General features: G+C 35.0%; 1 protein-coding gene across 1 annotated transcript in view; it reads left to right on the top strand.

Moving 5' to 3' along the window:
- GRID2 (glutamate ionotropic receptor delta type subunit 2) overlaps window positions 1–23804 on the top strand; it is a 1244053-nt gene extending 1220249 nt beyond the window's left edge. The window contains exon 16 of the mRNA XM_036227700.1: window positions 22480–23804. Coding sequence (XP_036083593.1) covers window positions 22480–22635 — 156 coding nt within the window. The 3' untranslated portion in view covers window positions 22636–23804. The remainder of the gene's footprint in view (window positions 1–22479) is intronic.
- The last annotated feature ends 398 nt before the right edge of the window (window positions 23805–24202 follow it).

The raw sequence follows: 24202 nt of genomic DNA, 5'->3' as shown, positions 1-24202 counted from the left end.
TGAATTTAGAATAACTTTGGTAAAACCTACTTTTCAAATTGTTTAGGAATATAATTCTGTACAATTTACTCTTGTCCTACAACTTCAGTTTTAAAATATAGACCATGATTCACAAAGTCACACGTGCAACTAATCTTCCCTAAAAAAGAGAATAGCACACAAATTGTGTACACGTGTTGTGTTGAATACCTATCTACACAATATAAGAATTTCAAGGTAGTTTACAGAGGCACATGTTTCTGAATTGCCCTTAATAACATACATGATGTATATCCTCGGTTAGAATTATTTCAAAAGTAGGGAATTTTAGTCCATTCTCATCTGAAGAAGTAAGTTGCCAATTTCTGCTTCATTTCTTGTCTTTATAGGCAAGCATTTATGTATTCCAAAATACAGCAACTATGGGAAGGAGGGCTTGTTGTCCATGTGTCAGGCACGGTATTAGGCACTATGTACATGTTTCACTTGACTCTCATAATATCTCTGTAAGTTTGTTATTGCCGATACTAATTGAATAGTTTAAAAACAAAGAAAATTTAATAAAACCTGAGACTCTGGAATGTTAAGTAATTGGGCCAAGGTCGTACAATTAGCAAGTAACCAAAACAGAATTCAAACTCATGTCTATCTAACTCAGAGATCCATGTGTTTTTCAGCACAACAGGCCACTCCTGGGATCAAAATGAAATGGGAGGTAAAAGGTCCTTTTACAGTCCCTCGTTGCTGCCAAGGGCTTTGTACATATACTATGGGGATCCATAAAAATCAACTGATTCTCACTAGCTGAGTACATTTTTGATAAAGAAACTACAAGTGGTAGATAAAATATTCATAAAAAGTGGACATAGACAATGAATGCATTGTGATAGCTTATAAAACATAATCAGATTCTGAGAAATACCCTGTCAGATGAGTATCTATGACAGAAACTGGCTGCTTGAAGACCAGCAAAACTGCTCACCCTTCTGCATTCTGTATCTCTGCTAATGGTGTCAGTGACCTTTCTGGTCTTCTTCCCCTCTTTCCTAGAGTCCCTCTAATGGAAACATTAGAAAAACAAATGCTTGTTGAGTCAACTTACATAATGCTCTATTACCTGCCCTGCTTTTTTCCAGCCCTATTGCTATCAGACAAGTTTAAGGTCATCCTAGCTTCTTCCTAGAACCATTGCAACAAGTCTCCCAAGCTTTATGCCTTCTCAGATCACATTCCTCTCACACATCTTACTAGATAATCTTACTAAATTACTTCTCAGGTCAGGTCATTCCACAATTTAATTTTTCCCATGGCATTTCTATGGCCTGCTACCTAATGACTGAGCACCTTAGCCAAGATTCTTTTGGCAGGAAGTACTAAGGCAGCCTTCACAGAGAAGCAACGTTTAAGCCAAGGAGGTAAGGTTTTTGACAGAGATATGAATGTAGACTATAAAAGCAATGTACAAAGAGGAAATGGGAAAATATAATAGACAAGTAGAGGACCGGGAATAAGGCTATTTGGCTTGAAAGAGGAGGTTCTATGGAAACAGACAGAAATAAAGTGGAAGAACTGGTTCGTTGATGCATTCGGCAATTATATTCTGAGAGTCCATTATATATATAAATATAAATTAAACAAGGTGCTACACATTGCACTACAGACAAACATGCAAGACTCTTGAAGCTATTATAGCAAAGATGTCATGTATATGCAGAACTACAACATAAGGCAAAGTATGATATGTCTCATAAAAGCAATACAACATAATAAGAATTCAGAGAAGGGAGAGATGATAGTCTTCTAGATATCCTTTTATTGAAATACAGCAATTTAAATGATATGTGGTATATAATAAGTACTTAAAAATGATCCAGAGTGTTTTGAGAATTCAGAGAAGGTAAAGATCTTTTCTCACCAGGTTGATAAAATGTCTTCGTGAAGAAGACAGTTTGGAAACTGAGTTTTAAAAGGAGTATAATTTCCACAGATATAGATTAGGAAAAAACATTTTTAGACAAAGGGAAGGATATGATCCAAGTCACAGAGGAGGAAAGTGCAGAGTATATTCGAGAATGATCAAATAATTTGGCTGCAACATATGGCCCATGAAGAGCGGTAAGGACATAACGCGACAAAACTATAAAAATCAAATCCAACCACCTACTTAATGTTCAAGTCTCATACCTTTTACAACCGATTCCATTTTTGAACAGCTGTGAATATTAGAAATATGATGGTGTTTACAGTCTACTGGGGAAGATAGACAATTTAACAGGCAATGACAATAAATTGTGATAAGTGCTATAGTAATGGAAATGCGAAGTGATTCACTACCCAAACGAGAATAGGAAAACCTGCCTAGCTGAGAGTCCAAGCTAGATCTGAAAGATAACTGAGAGTTAGCCAGGCAAAAGAAATAATTCTTCAGACCAGGTGACCAGCATATGCCAACACTAGAAGCCAGAGGGCAAGATTCGTTCCAGAGACTGAAAGAAGTCAAGCTGAGTTCCAACTCAGAGGAAAAAGAGAATATTAAAAGAATAAAATGAAGAGATAGGGAGCAGGCCTTGCAATACTTCATAAACCACTTTAAATAATTCGCATGTTTAAGGAATAAAGCTCAGGCATCACTAAGAAGCCATTCAAGAGTTTAGAAAGGAATAGTGATCTGATTGTATTATTTTTAAAGAAGCACTCTTACTGGCCCAGGATAAAGTTTTAGAGTTGGGACAAGATCTGTGAAAATAGATCAGTTAGAAACCTCATGTTGCAATGGAAGACTAGTCCTAGTGTTGGGTAGTAGCAGCAGAGATAGAAAAAAAAATGAAAATATTCTAGAGAGAGTTGTGGTGGGAATGGGGTCTGGGTCTGAGTTTGAGGTATTTTTTAAAGTATTTAGTATAAGTGAAATTATAAGGTAATAAAATTATCCAAGAAATAAGAGCTTCTATTTAGCAGAAAATAAAGCCTGGTCATAGAAACCTGAGGAAGACTCACATTAGATCCAAGGACAGAAGAGATAGCTTTTTAAAAGGATAAAGAAGAAAACTATAGGAGTGAGGAGTCTCAGAAGTCATGGGAAGAGAATATTTCAATAGAATGATCAATATTGTCAAGTGCCACTCAAAGAAGGAAAATTACTCATTAGAATCAGCAACATGAAAATCCTTAGAACAGTGTTGCCAAGAACAGTGTTCATGAGAATCGTGGAGATGGAAGCCAGACTGCAGTTGGTGGAAGAATAAGTGGAAGGGCATATACATTGTTCTTCCAAGGAGTATGGTAATGAGAGGAGAAAAAAAGAGCTGTACCTGGAGAAGAAAATGAGATCCAAGGGGGACTTTTGTTTGTTTCCAAGACAGGAGAGACTTGAGCACACTTCGCTAGAAGGTCCTTCCTATTGGAAAGAACCAGTAGCGAGGTCAAAGTTGAAGTACACTAGCAATTAGGGTATTTAAAATGTAAAATGGAGTGGGATCCAGGGCACAATTAATCTTCAATAGAAGGGACACGTTCTATATGGACAAATGAAAGGATAAGTGTGAATGTAAGTAAACGTCTAGGTTCAGTAGGATGTTTAGTAAGAGTTCTGTTGGATTCTATTTTCCATGAAATGAAGGAAGCAAATCGCTGGTGAAAGTCAGATGGCAGAGATTTTAGAAGAGTAAAGAATGAAAGAGCTGACTAGAGCAACACTGTTAGACTGCTAACTTTGAGGGTTCGGCTGAGGCTGGAGTCCATGACTTTATGGTGGCCTGATCTGCACAGTTGTAATTTTTTTTTACCTGTCTCAGTAGCTTCAATGTAGCTGTAGAAAGACAGATAGTTATATTTAACCATAGTTGTAGATTTGGCAAAAGTGTGAATAAACAGTAGAGTGACCATTCAATGTGGTACTAAATAAAAGGCAATTTTAATAAGTTGTGTCCCAGTGGTATATGAAATACAGAGGGAGGCCATATTAACTAGGGTAAATAATGCTACTTGCTATTAAAAAAAAAAAAAAAAAAAAAACTCCCACAGCCCCAGCAAATCTTGGTGCTTTAACAAAATAGATTATTTTGCATTCATATAAATTCAAAGACAAGCAGAAAGTTGTCTTTTGGGTGGTAATTCAGGGCCCCATCCGATTCCTTCCATTTAGTGGCTCTCTCATGCCCAAGAACTTGTGAGTCCTCTGATGGACCTTCTGCCTGTGACAAATGCAATTGGGAAAGAACTTAGAGGATTGTGGGAGTTTTAATGCACCGAATCTAGAAGTAGTGTTCATCACTTCTACTCATATTCGCATTGGCTTTCATGCGGCCACATTGAAATAGTTTTGATAAGCATTTGACCTGACCGACATAGACACTCAGAGTCAAGTTAGGAAGCTTTGTAATCTATATATAAAGAAATAACAGGCTGAAGAAGACAGAAAAACAGTCGAAACACAAATAAAAAAAAATCAACAGAATTTGGTAATTGCTTAGATCAAGGATAAACAAGGTCTATCTAAAGCACAGCATTAAAAGAAATTACGAGGTCAAAATCCAGATTCAGCGAGGCCTACCTAAACTATCCTATTTAAAGTTACGGTGGGAGGTAGACGGGGGGACAAAAAAAATTAAATCATTTCTTCGGTTAAAAAATTAATTAAAAAAAATTAAAATTAAAAATTAAAAAAAATTGCATGTTTCATTTTCCCTTACATGGCTCAATTCTTTTTCACAGCTTCTATCACTTAACATAGTTAATTGTTATTTCCTTTTTACTTACTTGTTATTGTCTTTTCCCAATTACTATAAAATAAGCATTGCTTTTTCTTCAGTGCCTAAATCAGTGTCTTGGTGGGGGGTGGGGGGTAGGTTATTGAATTATTACTCTTTGAATGATTGAATGCCAAGATTAACAAGATCCATTACGGTGGGGTCAAGTTGAAGTGAGAAATACACACACATATTTATTAATTCTGGCTTAGCTGCAGAAAATGAAGGAAGACTCAGACATCATGACAGAGAGGTTAGATATCTGGAGGAACAGTAGACTCCAATAGAGAGAATATTTTGTACATACGTACATGGAATAAAAAAAAAACATTTAGTTTTAGGAATATCATATTTGAAATGAAGGTAAAATAGTCAGGTGGATATATTCAGCAGGACATCAAAATATAAAACCTGGGTTCAGACAAAACATTAAGGATTGAAGTCTTAGGATAAGAAGATGGAAAGTTATTTAATGGATAATGAAATTTTTGAGTAGCCAAATTGTATGATCTAAGAAATACTCATGGATAATCAGTCTAGTGACTTCCTGTTAGATAAAATAACAATAACGTAACTTAATTCTGTCAAAAATATTCTTACAAGGGAATGTTTTACTGCATTATTTGAATCAATAGCAGTGGGCCATATACATAAAAGAAATGTAAAACTTTTCTCATGGTTCTCCTGATGAAAAATGATCAACATCTCCGCCCTCTGTGGTTCTGAATGGAAACAGGCCTATCCCTTGAGGAGTCCTGAATTGAACTAATTGACTAAAAGATGGAAGAACAAATCATCTTTTTATTATTTTTCAACTGTGTCCTTGGGAAACAAAGAAGCAACCTTGTTTTCTCCTCACAATCTTTCTTTTTTCATATCCATCCTACTCTCAAAATAATAGCGAAAACAAGTGGATAATAGCAATCCTGGCAAAAATCTAATTTAACAACTATGAATGCTAGATAGATGACCCGAAAATTTTTATAATTCAAATTTTCAGTAAATAATCATACAACTGATTTTTAATTGCTATTCTACATGTTTACATTTTAAATTTCATCTAAATTAGTTATTATGAATTTTAATAGGAAATAAGTAAAAATATTAATTTTATATCTATATGTAAAAATACTTGTAAATATTGAGGATAATGTTCAGGCTCCACACCAACTAATAATTAGGTTTTTAAATATAAAAAAAATGCTTATGTTTCAGTTATGATTTCATAGAATGATTAGTCTGATGCCAAAAGGTAACTTTACCAGTGACCCCCAACATGATCTTGGTCAAAATCAATTACCAAAAAATAAGATTTTTATGATATTTTTAGTGTCACGTTTTTCCAATTTTTTTCACAAAACATTTACTGAAATTACAGTAAAATACTCTACATAGCCCCATATTTTTTGATCACTATTAAAATGGAAGATAATGTACTATATTTGAAAAAAAATAAGACCTGTTTGAGAGTAGTTTTGGAGGCTAATTGTTATATAGACTTAAATATCCACCGACTCTCTACAATTGCCAGAGTATGATTTTCAGAAGTATCTCAACCTCTAGAGAAGTTTAGAAAATTCTGAACATTTTAGTATCAAAAAACTGAAGTTTCTCTGTATATAGCCAAAATATAAACAGGTTCCCTTAAATACTCTTTAGAACACACTACAATAAAGTGAGCATGAAGAATTCAATATAATTATCTAATGTGATTATTTAGAAGCACAGATAAAAGATAAGGTAAAACAAAAACAGTCCTTAACTTATACAAAGTTCATTTCCCGGAGCTCATTTACAAGTCACTTATTTTGAACATGTGGTATATTATTCTATAGAGAGAAGAGAAAACTATACATAATGGTTGGTTTTTAGGCTAATCTGTTATTGAATATTGTTGAAATATTTTTATTAAAATTTTCAAAAGTAACATTTTTGAAACGTTAAATATGTTCTTATACAAAGAGAAAATACAATAACGTGAAAGCATAAAATGTTAAATGTTTTTATTTTTATTTTTCAATAGAGTTGACATTCAATATTATTTTATATTAGTTTTAGGTGTATAGCATAGTGGTTAGACTTCTTTATAATTTATAAAGTGATTCTTCATGATTAGTACCGATCTGGCACTATACATAATTATTACATTATTGACCATTTCCCCTGTGCCATACATCACATCCCTATGACTATTTCGTAACTACCAATTTTGTACTTCTTAATCCCTTTACCTTTTTCATCCAGTTGTAAATGTTAAATATTTTTAGAATACTGGTATCCTTAGAATATAAACTTAGAATCATTGTTAAGAACCTAGAGTCTAAAAGCCAGAGTGCAAATTTATCATTTGTCAGCTGTGTTACCCTAGACAAATTAATGAATGTGTCTGTATTTCGTTTTCCTCATTCATAAAATGGAAATAGTAATAGGTCATTCCTCTTAGTGTTGCTGAAAGGATTTAATGTCTTAACATTAAATGCAAAGTACTTAGAACAGTTCCTCATTTACAACAGGCTCAAAATAGTGTTACAGCATTATTCAACACAAATTTCTGTTTATAATGCAAGAATTTATAAAAGATGGATGCCACAAGAGTACCAACTATGGTGAAAACTAATGTTTTATCTTTCAAGCCAATTCTATAATATCCTTATTGAAAAAAATGTAAAAGTGAAAATCTGTACATTGACCACTCTGATACTTAACAATTTTATACAATTCTGTGAAACTTTGCCATATAAAGTAAAAAATAAAAAAAATTAAAGCATTCAAATTTAGAAGTATAAATTTTATTAAAAAGCCAAACTTTTATATAAAACTGAAAGCAACAAATAAACGTAACAGAGATGCATAGACACAGACAGTGGATTAGTGGTTACCAGAGGGAAGCAGAGGAGAAGGGAGGTCGCTAGGGGTAAAGAGGGTCAAATATAAGGTGATGGAAGGAGACTTGACTTTGGGTGGTGAACACACAATGCAATATGATGTATTATTGAATTGTATACTTAAAATATATACGATTTTATTAACCAATGTCACCCCAATAATCTTAATTTTAAAAAAGGTTTTAAAAAGAAGGAAAGAAACTTTTAAATCTGCAATAAACCCATGTCTTCAGGGTCAAAATCGTTCTTCTGATTATATATTAGAATATATTTTATCTTAAATATCTCTAGAGCTTTAAGAACTCAATGAAGCTTCAGCAACGTTGTAAAAAGATCATATCCAAAGGCAAGTTGAAAATCAGTAAGTAAGCCTGTTTAAAGAAACTCTTCCAAACTAACACTAAAAGCACAGTCTATTAATGTTAAAAAAAAAAAAAAAGTATTTTCATTTTCTGTCAAAAAAAAAATCAACACTGTTAACATTAAAGAGATTTATGTCTTTTTAAGGTTTATCCACTAAAAACGTGCTCATTTTTCAAATTAAACAGAAACAGAAAATGAGAGAGGCAGTTTCTAGCACGATAGACATTTGATGTTAGTTGAAGCAGTGACAAATACAAGGCTACGCTAGTGGAGTCCTTAACTTCGCCTCAGTTATGTTGGGACTCCCTGCTGTCTTTTACAAAGCCAGGTGATGGCGCTGTGGTACCATTTGTCAAGATTTCCTTTTAAATCCTCAGATTTCTCTAAGCAACAGTGTTTTGTGAAGACTCAAGACATCTTTTGAAAAATAAATTATTTTAAATGTACTTTATTTTTCTACTTAGTTGTAGGGAAGCCAACTATTTAAATTTTTGAGGTTATTTAAATGTTTAGTCTCTTTACAAGGATGTAAAACCTATAAATATAGGTGACAGTGTACTTTCTGAAAGATTGAGAGTAAATAGTGGTATTTTGTGTCGTTCGTTTTTGTAGTTCATCAATATAAAAATAAAAAAGAAACAGATATATTTCGTCCACATTATTTTCAGAGATCTATGATTTATATTTAGTCTTATGCCTACAAACCCTAACCCAATGCCCAAATCCTTAGGGAAAAAAAGGCTTTCTCAACCAAAGGACACTCAATTTTAATCCCAGTTCTCTCTTATCTCTCTCAACTCTCAGTGAGAAATGCTTGTTCCTCTTGAAAGTGATGTTATGAGGTTAGTTTGGTATCCACATACATTCCCACCTGAGAAGCAGAAATATATTATTGTGAAGCACTGTATATGCCATTTAGCTGCAACCCTGTATAACTATTGTTTTAACCCATGATTTCAACGGAAATTCAGTTATTTTCCAAACAAAACCTTATGTTGATTCCCAATATGCCAAAAATTTAAATCAACATTTTAAACAAAAATTTCCTTTATAGCTTACAATTTATAAAGCTTACTTATTAAAAGGAAATACATGTGGAAAGTTTATGACTGTTCTAGATGAAAGACTCAGCATTCAACTTACTTTGGTGTTTTGATGAGGCCACATACAAAAGTAGTACAGTAAGTCTTCACTTAACACCATCGATAGATTCTGGGAAATTGTAACTTTACGCAAAAAGACACATAACAACACCCATTTTATCACAGGCTAATATATAAATAAGAGTTAAATTCCTACGGCATAATTCTTGTCCCAAAATATCATCAAACTTCTAAAGACCAAAAGCACTTCTAATATTAAACATTGAAATAAATGTGAGCTCTACAGATATTTAAGACAGATGAATAAAAACAAGTAAAATATTTTCCAACCCACTTTTTCCAGTTTAGGGTCTTGGATGACCACCACATCTTTAGGCAGCTCAGGGCACAAGGCAGGGCCCATCCTGGACAGGACACCCCTCCATCACAGGACACTCACACATACACCCACACTCACTCAGGCTGGGACAATGTAGACTCACCAATTTACCTCATATGCACATCTTCGGGATGTGGAAGGAAACTGGAGTCCCCAGAGAAAACCCACGCAGACATGAGGAGAATGTGCACAAACAAAACAGACAGTGGCCCCGGCCAGAAATCAATTTTTTTTCTCATTAATGTTATAACTAAATGACGTTACGGTATAAGAAACTATCTATAGCATAGAATTTGAGGGAAGCCATTTCTAACCTGCTTTGATGATGCCCTACTTTCCTATGAGACAGAAAGAAAAATTATGCTTGGAGTAATTAAATTCTAATAATGAAGATAAAGATTGATCTATAACACAATTTAAAAGCCATTGTTCTAGAACAATGCCCCAACTTTTTCTTTTTTTTTTTTTTTGTTTGCCTAATATCATTTTATTAGGCAATTTCTAATACATGTAGAGTTGGTCATAAATGAGAGAGAATATTTTCCAACTTGCTTCTATAGGCATTCAAATCATCATTGATGGTTATCTATAATTTAATATGCTTTCTCTCTGTTTCTATTATCCTGGTTATACATATTTTCTAAAATTGTAATATCGAGATGTTTTTAAAAACATAATTTGAGAGAATATCTTCCAAAATCCCACAGCGCTATTTAGTACTCTTGTGAACAAGACAAATAATTTTAAAAGGTTTTTCTAGTGAACAATGACCTGAGGCTGAGCCTGGACTTCAGAGACTCTGAGGACTGAGGATAAAGGAGAGGAAGTAGGGCGAATACCCTCTCCTCTTGGCTTGCTTGCCTCACCCAGTTTTTGCATCTTGGCCTCTTGGCATCTCCTCTCTAGCCTTAAAAATTAAAAAGAGAACAAGAGGTGAGAAAAGGGGAAGGGCCAAGAATTCTACCTTTTGTCAAGGACCAGGTCTGTGTTATCCTAAACTAGTGTGGAATACTTTTTAAAAGACAATGGCTTTTTTTATTTTTCCCATCTGCAGTGCCCCCACACACCACCAAAAAAAAAAAAAAATAGAATATGATTTACCTGATTGCAGATTTTCTTTAGGGAGACTGTGAATAAGATGATAGAACACAATTTGTTTCCATCACAAATGCTTTTCCAAACTATAAAATCAAAGTCCTAACAGAAATTCTATCAGTATGTCCCTAAGCCTGAGCATAAATGATAGGTTCCTTTTTAGATGGCAATGATACGTCTGTGGAGTTTTATTTCCAGGGAGACAGGGCAGGATTTGCTGCTATGCAGACTGAATAATGTTGGAAGCCAACATCATGTCACATTTTGTGTGCCCTTTCCAAAGATTAATCCAAGCGTTGCAAATGGGACACAGACTGCCATTGTCCCGGGGACACTTTAATAACCCACACCTACAATATTCAACCTGTTGTTTGCATAGGGACAACTTTGGGACACAAAAACCCACCAGAATGACTTGGGGAAAGGAGCCATGGAGAGGCAGAGACCCAGGCGCCACGGCACCTCCTCATTTCATCTTTCATGGCAAATGAGTCTGTTTGGAGTTTATTTATGCTTGAGGATGGGGGTCGTGCAGCTTGCTTTCTTCAAAGCTACTCAGCGAGCATGTCTTAAATCTGCTGCGTGTTAACTCAGTTTCTGCCTCTTGGTGCATTTTCAGCAGGCTTGCCAACTTGCAGATAATTTTTGTTTTGTTTTGCATAATGCAGCTTAAATTAAATAACATGGCCACATATGCCCTCAGGATTTAAATTGTGCCTGGCTGGTGTCTTCTTTTTCTCCCCATCCCCCTCCTTGCCTTACAATTCCTGGCATCTGTTGTTCTACTAGGATATTCTTTAAGAATGGAAGACTCAGAAGAAAGCTTCACAATGAGAAGATTGTGAGAGGAAGATGAGAACTAACAATTTTCACATTCCCCAATTCATCATCTTTAAGTACTCCCATAAAATAATTGTAATTATAATCTTATGTATATTAGAAAACAAATTCTAATGGCCTAGTAGATCAGAATTGATAACTGCGTTCCATATTGAGCTGAAAATATCAGCAACATTTTTCATATAAGATATTTTTAGTATAGAGATACAAATATTTAAGAACATGATGCATGGAATAATAAATAGTTATAATGTATTTAATCTTAGACATTTTGAACAGTATCATAAAATGACTTTTTTTCATTAGACCTATTATCTTAGTATGTAATAGCATGTTTGTGACAGAAGGAAAAATTCAAAAACAAGAGATTTTTTTTAAGAAAAATACTTTAGGGAAACCATAATAAAGCTAAAGATTTACAGAAGCATCATGAAGGAAAAGATTGTGTGTGTGTTACATATAATACTTATCAAAAGGAAATCATACACAATTACTTAGTTTACACTTTAACAACAGGTTTCCATATGTAAAAAATTACAAGAGGTGGAAGAGATAAACTGAAAACTAACTGCAGATTTTGCTAAAGGACATGCTCCTACAATTTAAACTTAAATTCAGTATTTATTTAAATAAATATCAATTAGTCCATAATAATATAACATTTCAAATTTATCTTTAATGTTCAATGAAATTTTTAAAAAATTAAAATTATTATATTTCCTTTTTAAAAGTACAAACTTCCTCTTGACTTCTGTAAATATTATTAATTTTGAGATATGAGAACCTAGTTTGCATAGGAATATGTGTATCATGCAGTCAGTTAAGAGTCTTAAAAACAAGTAGATTATTAACAGCAAGCAGTTCATGTGAAAACTATGTATAGATTGTTTTGACCTCATAAGCTTAGTCAGAAGCCATAAGATGACGCAGCTGGTAGGTGAAAGAGTTGAAGGAGTGCGCGGAAAGATCCCAGTTTGTTCTCTGCTCAGGATCTCACGAGGCTGAAACAGAGGTTTTGCCTAAGCCGCGTTCCATTCTGGAACCCAGGGTGCTCTTCCAAGGTCGCTTGTTGCAAGTTACTTGCAGTCATAGGTCTGAGGCTCCATTTCTCTTGCTGGCTGTTGGTCAGGGCCACTTACAGCTCCGAAAGGCTGATCACAGCTTACATCCACGTGGCCCTCTCAGGTTTCCAATCTCTCTGGAGGGTCTGAGTCCCTTTTAAGGGCTCACCTGATTCGGGGAAGTCCAACCAGAAATCTGGCTCGTGATTAATTCAACATAACCTATTAGTAACCTAATCATGGGAGTGGTAGCTCATCATATCTGCAGGTCTTGCCTACACTCGAAGGGAAAGGATTATATAGAACACATTTACCATCATGTGGGAATCTTGAGGGCCGTCTTCGAATTCCTCCTTCCACACCACCAATTACAGGTAGTAAAATGATTGTGAAGGGCAAACTGAGACAGAAAAGGGAGGAACCTATTTAGACAGAGTGGAGCAGTGATATTTGACCTGAGCCTTGTAAGGCAAAGAACAAATCTTCATGGGAATGCACCTCAAAAGAGTGTTTGTTGCTATTCGAATTACTATATTATTAATTATTAACAATATAGCAATTCTTGATAATACAATATTGTTACAACTCCACTTACCTGTCAAAGTACATACTGATTACCATAATAAAGAAAATTGCTACTTCTAATGCATATTTTTTAATAGAACTCCTTCTTGTAGATGCTCTAATTTAGTTCCTCCAGGACAGAAAACATGTGATATGTTTGAGCCTTTCCTAGAATGCCTGCAGAGAAATGTCTCAGTAGCTATTAGTGGAAGATGCCGAGTCAGTTTGCCCTTGGAAAGAAGCAAAGAAAGTTCCTTATAGACTAACAATTAATTTTATCACAGTGGCTACTGTATCAAAACTATTCATGCATTAACTCAAAAGCCTTTGGGACAGGATATTTTTGAAATACGAATTCATGTTCTGTTTTCTTCGGTTTTCCCTCCTTCCCTACGCTAAGTATAGAGCTCCTCCCTGTTTCTCTGCCTGGGGGATTTTGCAAAGTGGAAAGCAGAGCTTACAGGTACTTTTCCTGCCTTTGGTACAAATTTCAAGTTATTAGAGAGACAATGTTAGGAGACCTGGAGAGGCAAAGATGCCAGAGAGTTACTCTGAGAGCATTAAGAAAAAAGAGGGACAAAAGTGTGCTCCAAAATTAAAAAAAAAAAAAAAAAAGGGAAGGAGCCCATGAATTGGGGCGAGGGAGCTGTCAGTGAAAGAAACCCAGAGAGGAAGGTCTGTAGTGCAGAACTGCAGTCTCTCCAAATAATCCTACTTCCAAAACACAAACAAAGGGACTCTCCTTTCAGTGTGGTACATAAATTATTGACAACATAGTATGTTTTGCTAGTTTAAATGGTTTGAAGCATGTATTTACATTAGAGATTTCAATCTTCCTCTACTGTCTCACATGCCACCTCCCACACTCGGAATAGAGGTGCCCCGGCTGCACCAGACTCTCCCTGTTAGGAACCAGGCCAGGCCACACAGCAGGAGGTGAGCAGTGGGCCAGTGAGTGAAGCTTCATCTGTATTTGCAGCTGCTCCCCAGCGCTAGCATCACCGCCTCAGCTCCACTTCAGATCATCAGGCATTAGATTCTGATAGGAGTCCCAGTCCCTGATGCCAAAAATGTTGGGGACTGCTGGTGTAGAAGAAAGAGAGCTGAACCAATTAGCTGGAGTCCTGGGTCTATTCATGTGGCGATCATAAATGCTGTCTATTATCCAGTCATGCTAGGCTTACAAAAACAGCACCAATTCCTGCCTCTTATCACAGCGTGGAGAAAGGTGAATGAGAGAGAAAAGCAGGTTATACGCAGCATGCACAGTGGTTACTCACCAAGGCTCAGAAATCAGAAAGCAGGAGTTCAAATCTCAGCTCTAACACAGCTCAGCTGCCTGTCTGATCTCAGGTAAACCATTTGGTGAGCCTCAAGCTCAGTTATCTCACCTGTTAAATAGTTTCTACAACTGATAGAATTTATTAATGATTCCTACCTTGTGGTGGTGGTGCAGCTAAGAGGTAGTGTTTAGAAATTTTATTATTATAAATAAGTCTTTGCAATGCAATGTCTTAAATACTGTGATATTATGTTTATGTGATTCTACATCTATTCCTTCAATCAGCCCTCTTTATTCAGGACTTACTGTGCTACCAGATCTGAGTGATAAAAGTCATGTAAAGTCTCTAAGAAAGACTGCCTCCTTTGTAAAATGAGAGGATTGGAAGAAATGATCCCCAAAGTCTTTAAAAATTGGTTGTGAGATCAAGGGGTATCTGTACAAAACACTAGCCCATTTTTCTTTTAGAAAAATATTTAGATAAAGGTTTTGGAAGCTAGCTAATACTAAAATTTGGAATAATTTAATCATTTCACAATTCTAGTAATGATACAGAAACTATGTGGTTATCTGGTAAATTTAATCAATAGAAGTAACCAGTCAATATTATTTGGGTAGATGTGGTATCTCAAGTATACTCTCTTTAAGTAATTAAAGGTTTAATTTAAAATCCAATTGAATTCAGTGAACAGAATCCTAATCCAATTGCTATGTTTTGCTTTTGTTTAAAAAGAAAAATATTTGAAAAAATTCATTGATGTCTGTTTTCCCAAATGGTTTCTGTAAACCTGGCTATAATAATTTTCAGTAAAACACTAAGGAGATTTTATTTTAGTCACCAGTCAAATTAATGAAAACATTGTTAGCTCTAGAATTTGTCAATCCATTTCAAAAGGCTAAATTTCTCTTAAATTTTGCATGTTTTAAAAAAAATAAAAGCAATAGGGTTTGGGTTAAGATGATGAGTGAGTGTTAGTTTGATATCTGGCATGCCAAATTCCATTGTTATTTTATAGGACAAAGATAACATCTATGTAAAGAAGAAGGAAGAGGTAGAAAACGACTGGAACCATAGCAAGACAAGGTTTCTAGCACTTTGAAAATATATGATATGACAATGGCTGTTATGTAGTGTGACAGCAGTGATCCTGTGTAAACTGGGAGGCCCTGCGCACTGCTCCTCTGAACCTGTGGCTTTCACTGACATTTATAAACAGGATGAGAACATAATACAACACTTGGCATGCAGTCGCTGCCATGCAGCTGGGAAGTGTGGCAATGTCTGATGCACACTTGTGTATCTTATTAAACTTGGGATCAAATAATTTGACAATATCTGGTTTCTAGAAATACTATGTGATATTAGGGAAAAGACAGGATTGGTTTGTGTGGCATCAGAAGGATAAAAATACAGATTTTGTACTCTTCTTTGTATATTTACATTGTATTAAAGATTTGGACTTTAAAGCAACCCTGTTAAACTTTCCAGATAACATTTGAGTGTTATCTCAATATTATGAATTCTTAGCTTTTTCAATTATCAAAGAAATTTTTCTTATTATTTATAGATATTACATAAATATTCATAAATAGTAACACAGATACATGTGAAAGGAAGTCAAGAGATGTAGATATAAAAGTTATTTTATAGTTCTTTCTAATTTGTGAAAATAATCACATTATTATTAAAAATAGGTACTTGACCAATATTTCAATAACTAAATTATTTCAAGAATGTTTTTTCTCTTTCTTTTAAGCTGAGGTTATAAAGACCAACGTTAAAGTAAATTGTAGCAATTAGCTGGTTGATCAATTATCTAAACATAAAATATGTTGAAAAATGCTGAATAAATTCAATGATACCACTAATTATTTTCCTAAGAGTTAATAGATAATGTCATTAACACAAACACATAAATAGTGCTCAATACATTTAGTTAACTGAATCTAATTTTCTTGAAAATAATCAACTCTTTGCTCATCAAATTTCTATTTTCTTCCTAGATCTATTATTCTGCTAGTAATGTACTACATTTTGGTAGGCCTAGCAATATATAAACATGAGTTATACAAACTTTTATATAAAAGGAATAATATACCTAATTAATATAGATTGGTTTTCTAAATCAATCAAATAAATCAAATAATTATCAAATTTCTAGTTGTTTGCTTTTCCAACTGTTTTGCTTTTACAAATTAAAGATTTCTTTTAGCTAATTGGATAAAAATTGAATTTAACTATTATTTGAACATCTTAAGGTGATAAGTTTGTATATATGTAAACTTAAGCTGCACTTTTTCCTTATTTTCTGTTTTTTTTATTTTCAGTTTCAAGTTCTAATTCAGTGACATAGTCCTGAAAGATTTGCCACATAAAGTACAATATGTGAGTAAACAGAGATATTTTAAATAAAACTAAATAACACTATTTTATTAAATATTTCTAATTTACAAAAATAAAAATGCTGAAATGCAATATAAAATAATTAACTCCTCTTTCTATCTAGACTTTATATTAATAATATAGTGACTTCTAACAGTAGTTTTACAATACTTACAGCATCTCTTTCAATTTTATAAACAAGAAAATGGTTAAAGCACTGCATTTTCATTTCTTCATGGATAACTAAGAACCATGTACCACTATCTCAGATATGTTGATGCCGTAACAGCAATGAACCAGAAACAAAATTAATTTATAATTATAGCAGAAATCTGGTCAGACTAACAAATATATAAATGCACATAGACGTATCTCAGGTTAGATTATTATCATGGGCTCAATTTAGGTTAAAAATCTCACCAGATGCCTACTTTGCAATTAAATTGTGTAGTACATCTATTTCTTTAAAAGCATATATTTAGAATATGTTACATGTCTGTGCCCCTCTTATGTGTTTTGATGCTTTTCTGAAGAGATAAAATCCAGCTTCTGGGCCTAAATCTTTCTGGCTCCTGCACAGTAGCCGTTTCAGACCTGTGTGCTTATGTTTCCGATTCCTGGGAAGTTCTCTTTGCCACAGGGCGTGCCCTGAAACACATCAAAAGAACCAAGTTCTACAAAAGAAAAAAGAAACTCCAGTAGGCTTGAACATACAAAGAGAGGGAGAAAGAGATGAGAAAGGGGCCAGGCAGAGTGCTGAATACAAAATGAGTTCAACCAACCCCAGGAGCTCTTCATCACTTACATTTATCTTATTCTGGGAGAGGGGCGTCGAAACCAACTCTGACATAAACCACCCACTGCCATTGACTTTGACTCTATGTGTGACTGTGTGTGTGTCTGTGTGTGTGTGTGATGTGTTTTGTACATAAAAAGGAACAGATTTCATGAGATATCACTATTACCTCACAAGAATTAAAACACACACACACACACACACACACACACACACACACATCTAAAAACACAAATTACCAAAATCTCGAGCAAATAAATTTAGCATGGTTTTTACTTTACTAATCTATAGTGTTTATATCAAAATCTTTTAATTGTTCATTGCTTTAACATTTTTGCTGCAGTAATTATATTGTACCTTCTGTAGTTGCTATCATAAAACATGTGAGATTTTTCCATTTCTACTTGTAATGTTTATTATTTCAGGATCAAAACTCATGGGAAAAATTTCTGCAACAAGACAGACTCTATATGATACATTTTAAAAAAAACAATTAAAATGTAAATGGTCCAAAAAACTGAAGGATTATGGGAAATATTTTCTGATCTATGCTAATTCCGTGATTGAAATTAAGACCCCAAAATTCTGACCCTGTGTTCCTTAAAAATATTTCCAATTGATAAATCCCAACAAATTTCATTATACCGCTTGTACCACTGGGTCTTAAACATCTGTGTAAATTTTCTAGAGATAAAAAGTATAATGTCAGGTCTGATTTTATTGCAGTCTTGCAGTGGAATGACCTTTACATGTTGCTGATTTGAAGGTAACTTAACAGTGGATGGGAAGAGATGAACTTTGGCAGGAGAGGGAGAAAATGCTACTTGTCAAAAAGACTTCTTATTAGCAAAATTTAGAAACACTACATAAGGGGCACACCTAGAACTTCAGTACAAGTTTTTCTTATATAGAATGATTATTAAAAATAATAGAGAAAAGATTGTTTCCAGTGCATAGGAAGCTATAATCTAATGTGCTGATATTGATTTCCTAACACAAATCAATTGAATAGTAGTGTGTACCTAACAATATTATGATATGCATTTTATTTTGTGATGTTCTAATTTCTGCTTTACCATGTTTGCATTACTTTTATGTCTCTAGACTACTGGCACACCATAATTATAGTAACTATCATGTTTGCTTTTTTAATTGGTATTATGTATAAAAAAATAAACTTTTTTTTTAAAAAAAAGATTTTTGCAAAAGGTCATAGCACATTCAGGTGAGTGCGTCAGGTTTTCTTAGTGGACTGTGCCAAGCATGGCTCCAACAGTCTTGCTTGAACAAAGGGTTTCAATCAGCCAGCAGTCGGAATGAAAGGTAGAATCCTGTGCCCTGTTTGCATGCAGTGGAATATGTAGCTGTTACTAGAGTGATCTTTTATACTCATTCACAGACTTTTTCTCTGTTTCACTTTTCTTTCATTTTTTAAGCAAAATAATTAAAATTTTGAACAATTTATAGTTTCAGGGAATCATGTGCTACTCAGATACATCAGTAATATCAAAATAAAATCATATAATTTAACTCTCATTTCTACAATGAATTATCCAGAAAGCCTGTCTTGAAAGTGAAAGAAATAGACGTGATAAAGAAAAATCAAACATGAGTTACAATTCTGGATGTTGATAGTCCTAGTTCATTTTGTTGTTGTTGTCGTGTTTCTGTCCTCAAAATTAGTCTCTTTTTATTATACCACACAAATTTGTCATTTGCTTTTATGTGGTTGCATTTTTTTTTTTTTGCATACTTTGTGATTAACATTTAAACCACTGTAAAATATAAATGAAAGAGTGGAAAGAGCAGACAGAAGACTTTCCTAAAGATTAGAAACAAAAACAACATAAAGTACTACCCTCATCACATCAAATACAGTTCCCAAGGGCTGATGTGATGTTTCCAGGATGAACAGTTCCTAGAGCCTCAGGGAATTGGTCAAAGAGAAAAATGAAGAAAATATGACATAACCTTTGTGTGGCCCTCAGAATCCTGCAGGTCAAATAATTCACTCTAACTGCAGGCTTTACAAGCCCGAAGGTCAGTCGCACCTACCCTAACACCTTTGGATGTCAAGGTATTCTTAGCAGGCAGCAGCTTGCCTTCCGGACATCAAATCCAGGCCACTGTCTTGGGTGTGCCCTCACTAAGCATTTCCTGGCTTCCCAAGGTGTCCTATTCTCAGAGGTAAGTCTCCCTCCACATGAACGATGGAGATATAGGTTAAACAATGCATTAATAGGCCATATGAAAAGATGATCATTTTAAAATCAAACTCCAAGCTATTGGAGATATAACGTTTATTTTTTCCAATGATATAATTCATGATCATATCAACATTTAAATATCTAAAACTCATATCTTTTCTTCTAATGTTTCTATCTGTCAAAAAGAACAAACATCCATCTCATCTCCAGAGGTGACTTGGGCTAAGAGCACAGCTCTGAGGTGAGATGGACCTCATCCAATCCCGACTACACTACTTATGAGCAGTATGACTTTGAACAAATTTCTAAACCTCTCTAACCTATTTCCTTATCAGTAAAATAAAACATTTCTATAATTCCCATAGAACTACTGTGGGGAATAAATGAGATTGAATTAGAGACTTAACCAAAGTGCCTAGTACAATCTATAATAATCATTCAATAAATTTTAGTTCTTATTAAACTTAAAAAATAATCTTTCACTCATGCTTCTGGCTCTCTCATATCAGCTAGCTTCAGAGACCTATCCACTTGGCATCGGTGCCTATTCCCTTACATCCTTAGTGCCTTGGTTCCAGACCCTTATCTCCTTATAACCATATTGCTTTAACAATAATTTCAGTTGATCTTCTGGTCCATTTTTTTCTTCAATCCAACCTATACATCACTGCCAGTTTGATTTTTCATAAATAATGCTTTCTGTCCACTGCTGTTAATAAAAATCTTTACCGATTTCCTCTTTCCTACTACTCTACCCTGGTTTTCAAGACCCTACACATTTTAAATCTGCTCATTATTTTCTGATCCAATTTGATGTAAACAATTCTCTGCCATACAATTTTTTTCATTGATTCCCTTACATAGTCAACATATATTTTATAAAGGGCCTACAATGGACCAGATGCTAGAGAAGCAAAGATATCAGTTTCCAAGTATATAAAAATAAATAAAATATTATTCTCCCTACCATAAATGAGACTATCACAGACCATAGACAAGCAACTCGTAGTAATATACCAGGTAAGAACTCTACAGACATTTAGGACCAAAAACAAAAACAAACAAACAAACAAAAACTATACTATAACAGTCTGTCCTCGGACAGGAAGGTCTCAAGATACAGTATTAGAATTAAGTGATTACAATGTAATTAAGTATTGTTTCCACACCATTTGCCGCTTCTAGGAGTCACTGGTCCCTAAAAGTTCGTATATTCTTGTCTTTAGTTAAAATTGTGCTCAACATATCAAAATGCTAGCTATCCCCACAAAACTAGTCTCACTTCCTCCACAGTTTCTTCCTTCATTATTCTAATACTTGATTTTCCTTCCTAGAAGTACCAAATCTGTTAGTCTACATTATTTAACTTAGTGCTTGGTTATATGGAATTCATGTCTTATACAAGTGCATCTCCTATTTTCCAAAGCTGAATTCTAAGACAACCGTAGCAATAAATAACTAGTAATTGGTTAATTTACTTATTTTTGATAGGGAAAATGCATGTTTTTAAAATGAATATTTTTCTCACAATACTTGCTACTCCAGAATTTCCTAAAATTTGTTCTATGTAGCACCAGTTCTACAAGATGCTAATAAATATTACTCAAAAACTTAACTCCACGTTGAAATCTTGGGGACATAGCTAGCTAAACATTGTTGAGTAAAATTATTTACTGTAAAACTTCCCAGAGTCTTTAAAACTTGTATAATTAAAGTCTTCAAGAAAGGTAGATATTATGCAGTGTTTCCCAAATCTGCTTCATGACAAAAGTCACTTCTCAGAATTACTGTTTACAGAGCTCACTTTGGGAAATTCTGAAGTCTTCTAAAGTCTTTAGAGCTGATTTCTATCTATAGCTCAGTTAAACCATTTGCAATCCTGACATACGGTTCTTTAATTCAATTACCTGGTAAGTGCTATCAATCTACTAACACTATTAGAAACAGTCCTCTCTAAATTCTATATCATTAGCCGAAATTTCGATAAGCATAAAACCTGGGCACAAATTCTCCCAAAAAGGACATAGAGGCAAGGATTACACTGATCCCTTCTGAAGCTGGCTAAAGTTAAGTTTCATGATTTGTGCCTAGGTTCAAGGCTCCTGCTGTTAATCAAAATTTTTAGATTCTATTATTTAATGGCTAAATTATGAGGACCACCTCTTAGATTTCAAGAAAGAGGCAAGTTCCTTAGTTAAGAGCATATATTCAAATGGGCCATTTAAAATGCATTTAACAATATTGAATTAGATTAGCAATTATAACTGTAGTATGATTCATATATGAATCATTAATGATTAGTGTCATTAAGCTTATGCATGGTCTAACACTAATAACTGAAAGTCAAAGTCTCAGATAAAAGATCTAAAGAAACAGACCTTAAAATGTTGTGAGTGGCTGTATGTCAAGATCGACTATGATGGAATGCTCCACTGACTACATGTGAGGGTGATGCTGACTTTATTTTCTGGTGAAGATATCCAAGGCCTTATCTAGTGTAAACTACTGAAGTAGCCTAATCAAGACCTGGCTGAACTCCAAGGTGCTTCCTGAAACAGGTTCTAGTGAACCAGCAGCCAACATGCTCTTTCTTCTTATGACTGCCTGGGGTCCACAAAACCCACAAACCCCTACATGGTAGATTTCCAAGAGCTCACAGGTCATCATGCTCCATTTTCTCTACAAAGGACCTTTAAAGTAGACCCAATGCCTTATAAGAAATGGTAGGACCATAGAAAGCTAAACCTTGTCTGCAATCAAACTTGATGTGACCTTATGCTTTATTTTCCCACAGACTTCATCCCTGCAGAATGAAGCTACATCTGAAAGAAAGAATGCTTGGCCATTAAGGCCATGTTTGAAACTTGGCACCAATACCTGGAGAAGCCAGGCATCCAGTCGTGGCCTACACCAGTCATCACAGCTGGGAAGACCTCTGGATGACCCATAACCTCTACCAGTACCAGAGCTGCTGATCTCTTTTCCACCTTCTGTTTTCAGGACCCACTTGATCCTGAGTACCCACAACTGGTGAGCCGATATACTGTATCTTAAGTTAAAAATTCATATTCAGTTCAAAGAAGTTGAAGTCAGCAGATCGTGACACCCAAATTTTTGCTATAATCCACTCTTGAAGAGCAACAACAGGATTGCTGCTTTCACCACCAGTCATGGGTATCACTGGAGGTAGCCCACTAGTCTTGGAGGGATGTGCCTGTGCAGTGGATGTCTTTCCTGTGTGTCCTGGTCAGGAGCTCTCATGCTGAGGTCCAAGCCTGAATCACAACAGCTTTGTCCTCCAGCCACAGTATCAACAGTGGGTCTTGGATCTCCTAATGGCCAAGTGTCCAGGAAGATGTGGAGGACCAAGGACAATGAGCCTTGGCAGAATTGAATTAGAAAAAGACAGAGGCCTCTTTTGACCCTTATCGATCCACTGGTGATTGTAATTAATCATCTTTGGAGAATTTTATCACAGAGCTCTTCCCATATTACTAAAACAACATTATCTTCAGATTTACCAAAATGATCCATTCTTCTCTATGGCAACAGACATTGCCCTTGCCTTTACCCCCAGCAGCTATCAAATACCTACATTCTTCATGGATCCCCAAGTAATGCAGAGTCACTAGTTTGAATTGACATTAAGCAAATTTGTTACTGTAAGCAAAGATCGCTTGGACCATGCACTTACCCTGGGAGAGCAGTGCCTGTGTATCCTGCCCCCACCAAAATAACCAAGTTTTTCTTATACCCTGTCAGTTCCACATTCATCTATAACACTCCTTCCATGCAAATCAATTTCTTACAAATAAAATGTGGAAGCACCCCATGAAACATCCCAATCCCTCATAGATTCAACCAATTTTAATTTGGGATGTATTATACACTGTATTAAACTCTGGGAATACAATGATGGATAAGTCACAGTGCTTACCCCTAAGAAGTTTACATTCCAATGGGGAAGTCAGACAAATACGCACCATGATGAGTGTATAATTGAGTGAAGTGATATCCACCAGAATTCCCTCATCTCTGTTCTTCAACCACCCAGGGAGCTCCTAGTTGCCCAGGTTGACTCGTGGATGATCTTCTTATATGCCAAAGCAACTCACAAGATTCAAGCCAACAAGCAGCAGGTGCCAGGGGATCTCCTGCAAATGGTGATCCTAAGGATTCTGGTTACTAATGTATTATCTGTAAACCACTTGATGTTTAAACAAAGGAGATGCTCACTTACTAAGCGCCTTCCCCGTTATCAAACTGGTAACCCGCAGGTTGTAGTTGCTGATAGGTGGAATCAAGCTGTGAAGTTGAAAGACAAGGCTTCAAGTCTGAGTCCTGGCACTTCTCATGACTATGGGCACATCACTTAAGCTCTCTAGTCTTTGGTGATTTTCTTTGCAAAATAAAAATAAAAACATTATATACTATACCTACCTCACAGGGTTGTTGTGAGAATCAAGTGAAAATGTATGTGAAAGCACTTTGTAACTTCGTTATTTTTCGATCACCCC

Source organism: Rousettus aegyptiacus, unplaced genomic scaffold (genome assembly GCF_014176215.1).
Source record: "Rousettus aegyptiacus isolate mRouAeg1 unplaced genomic scaffold, mRouAeg1.p scaffold_m13_p_10, whole genome shotgun sequence".
Taxonomy (NCBI): Eukaryota; Metazoa; Chordata; class Mammalia; order Chiroptera; family Pteropodidae; genus Rousettus; species Rousettus aegyptiacus.
This window is presented reverse-complemented; position numbering and strand designations above follow the sequence as displayed.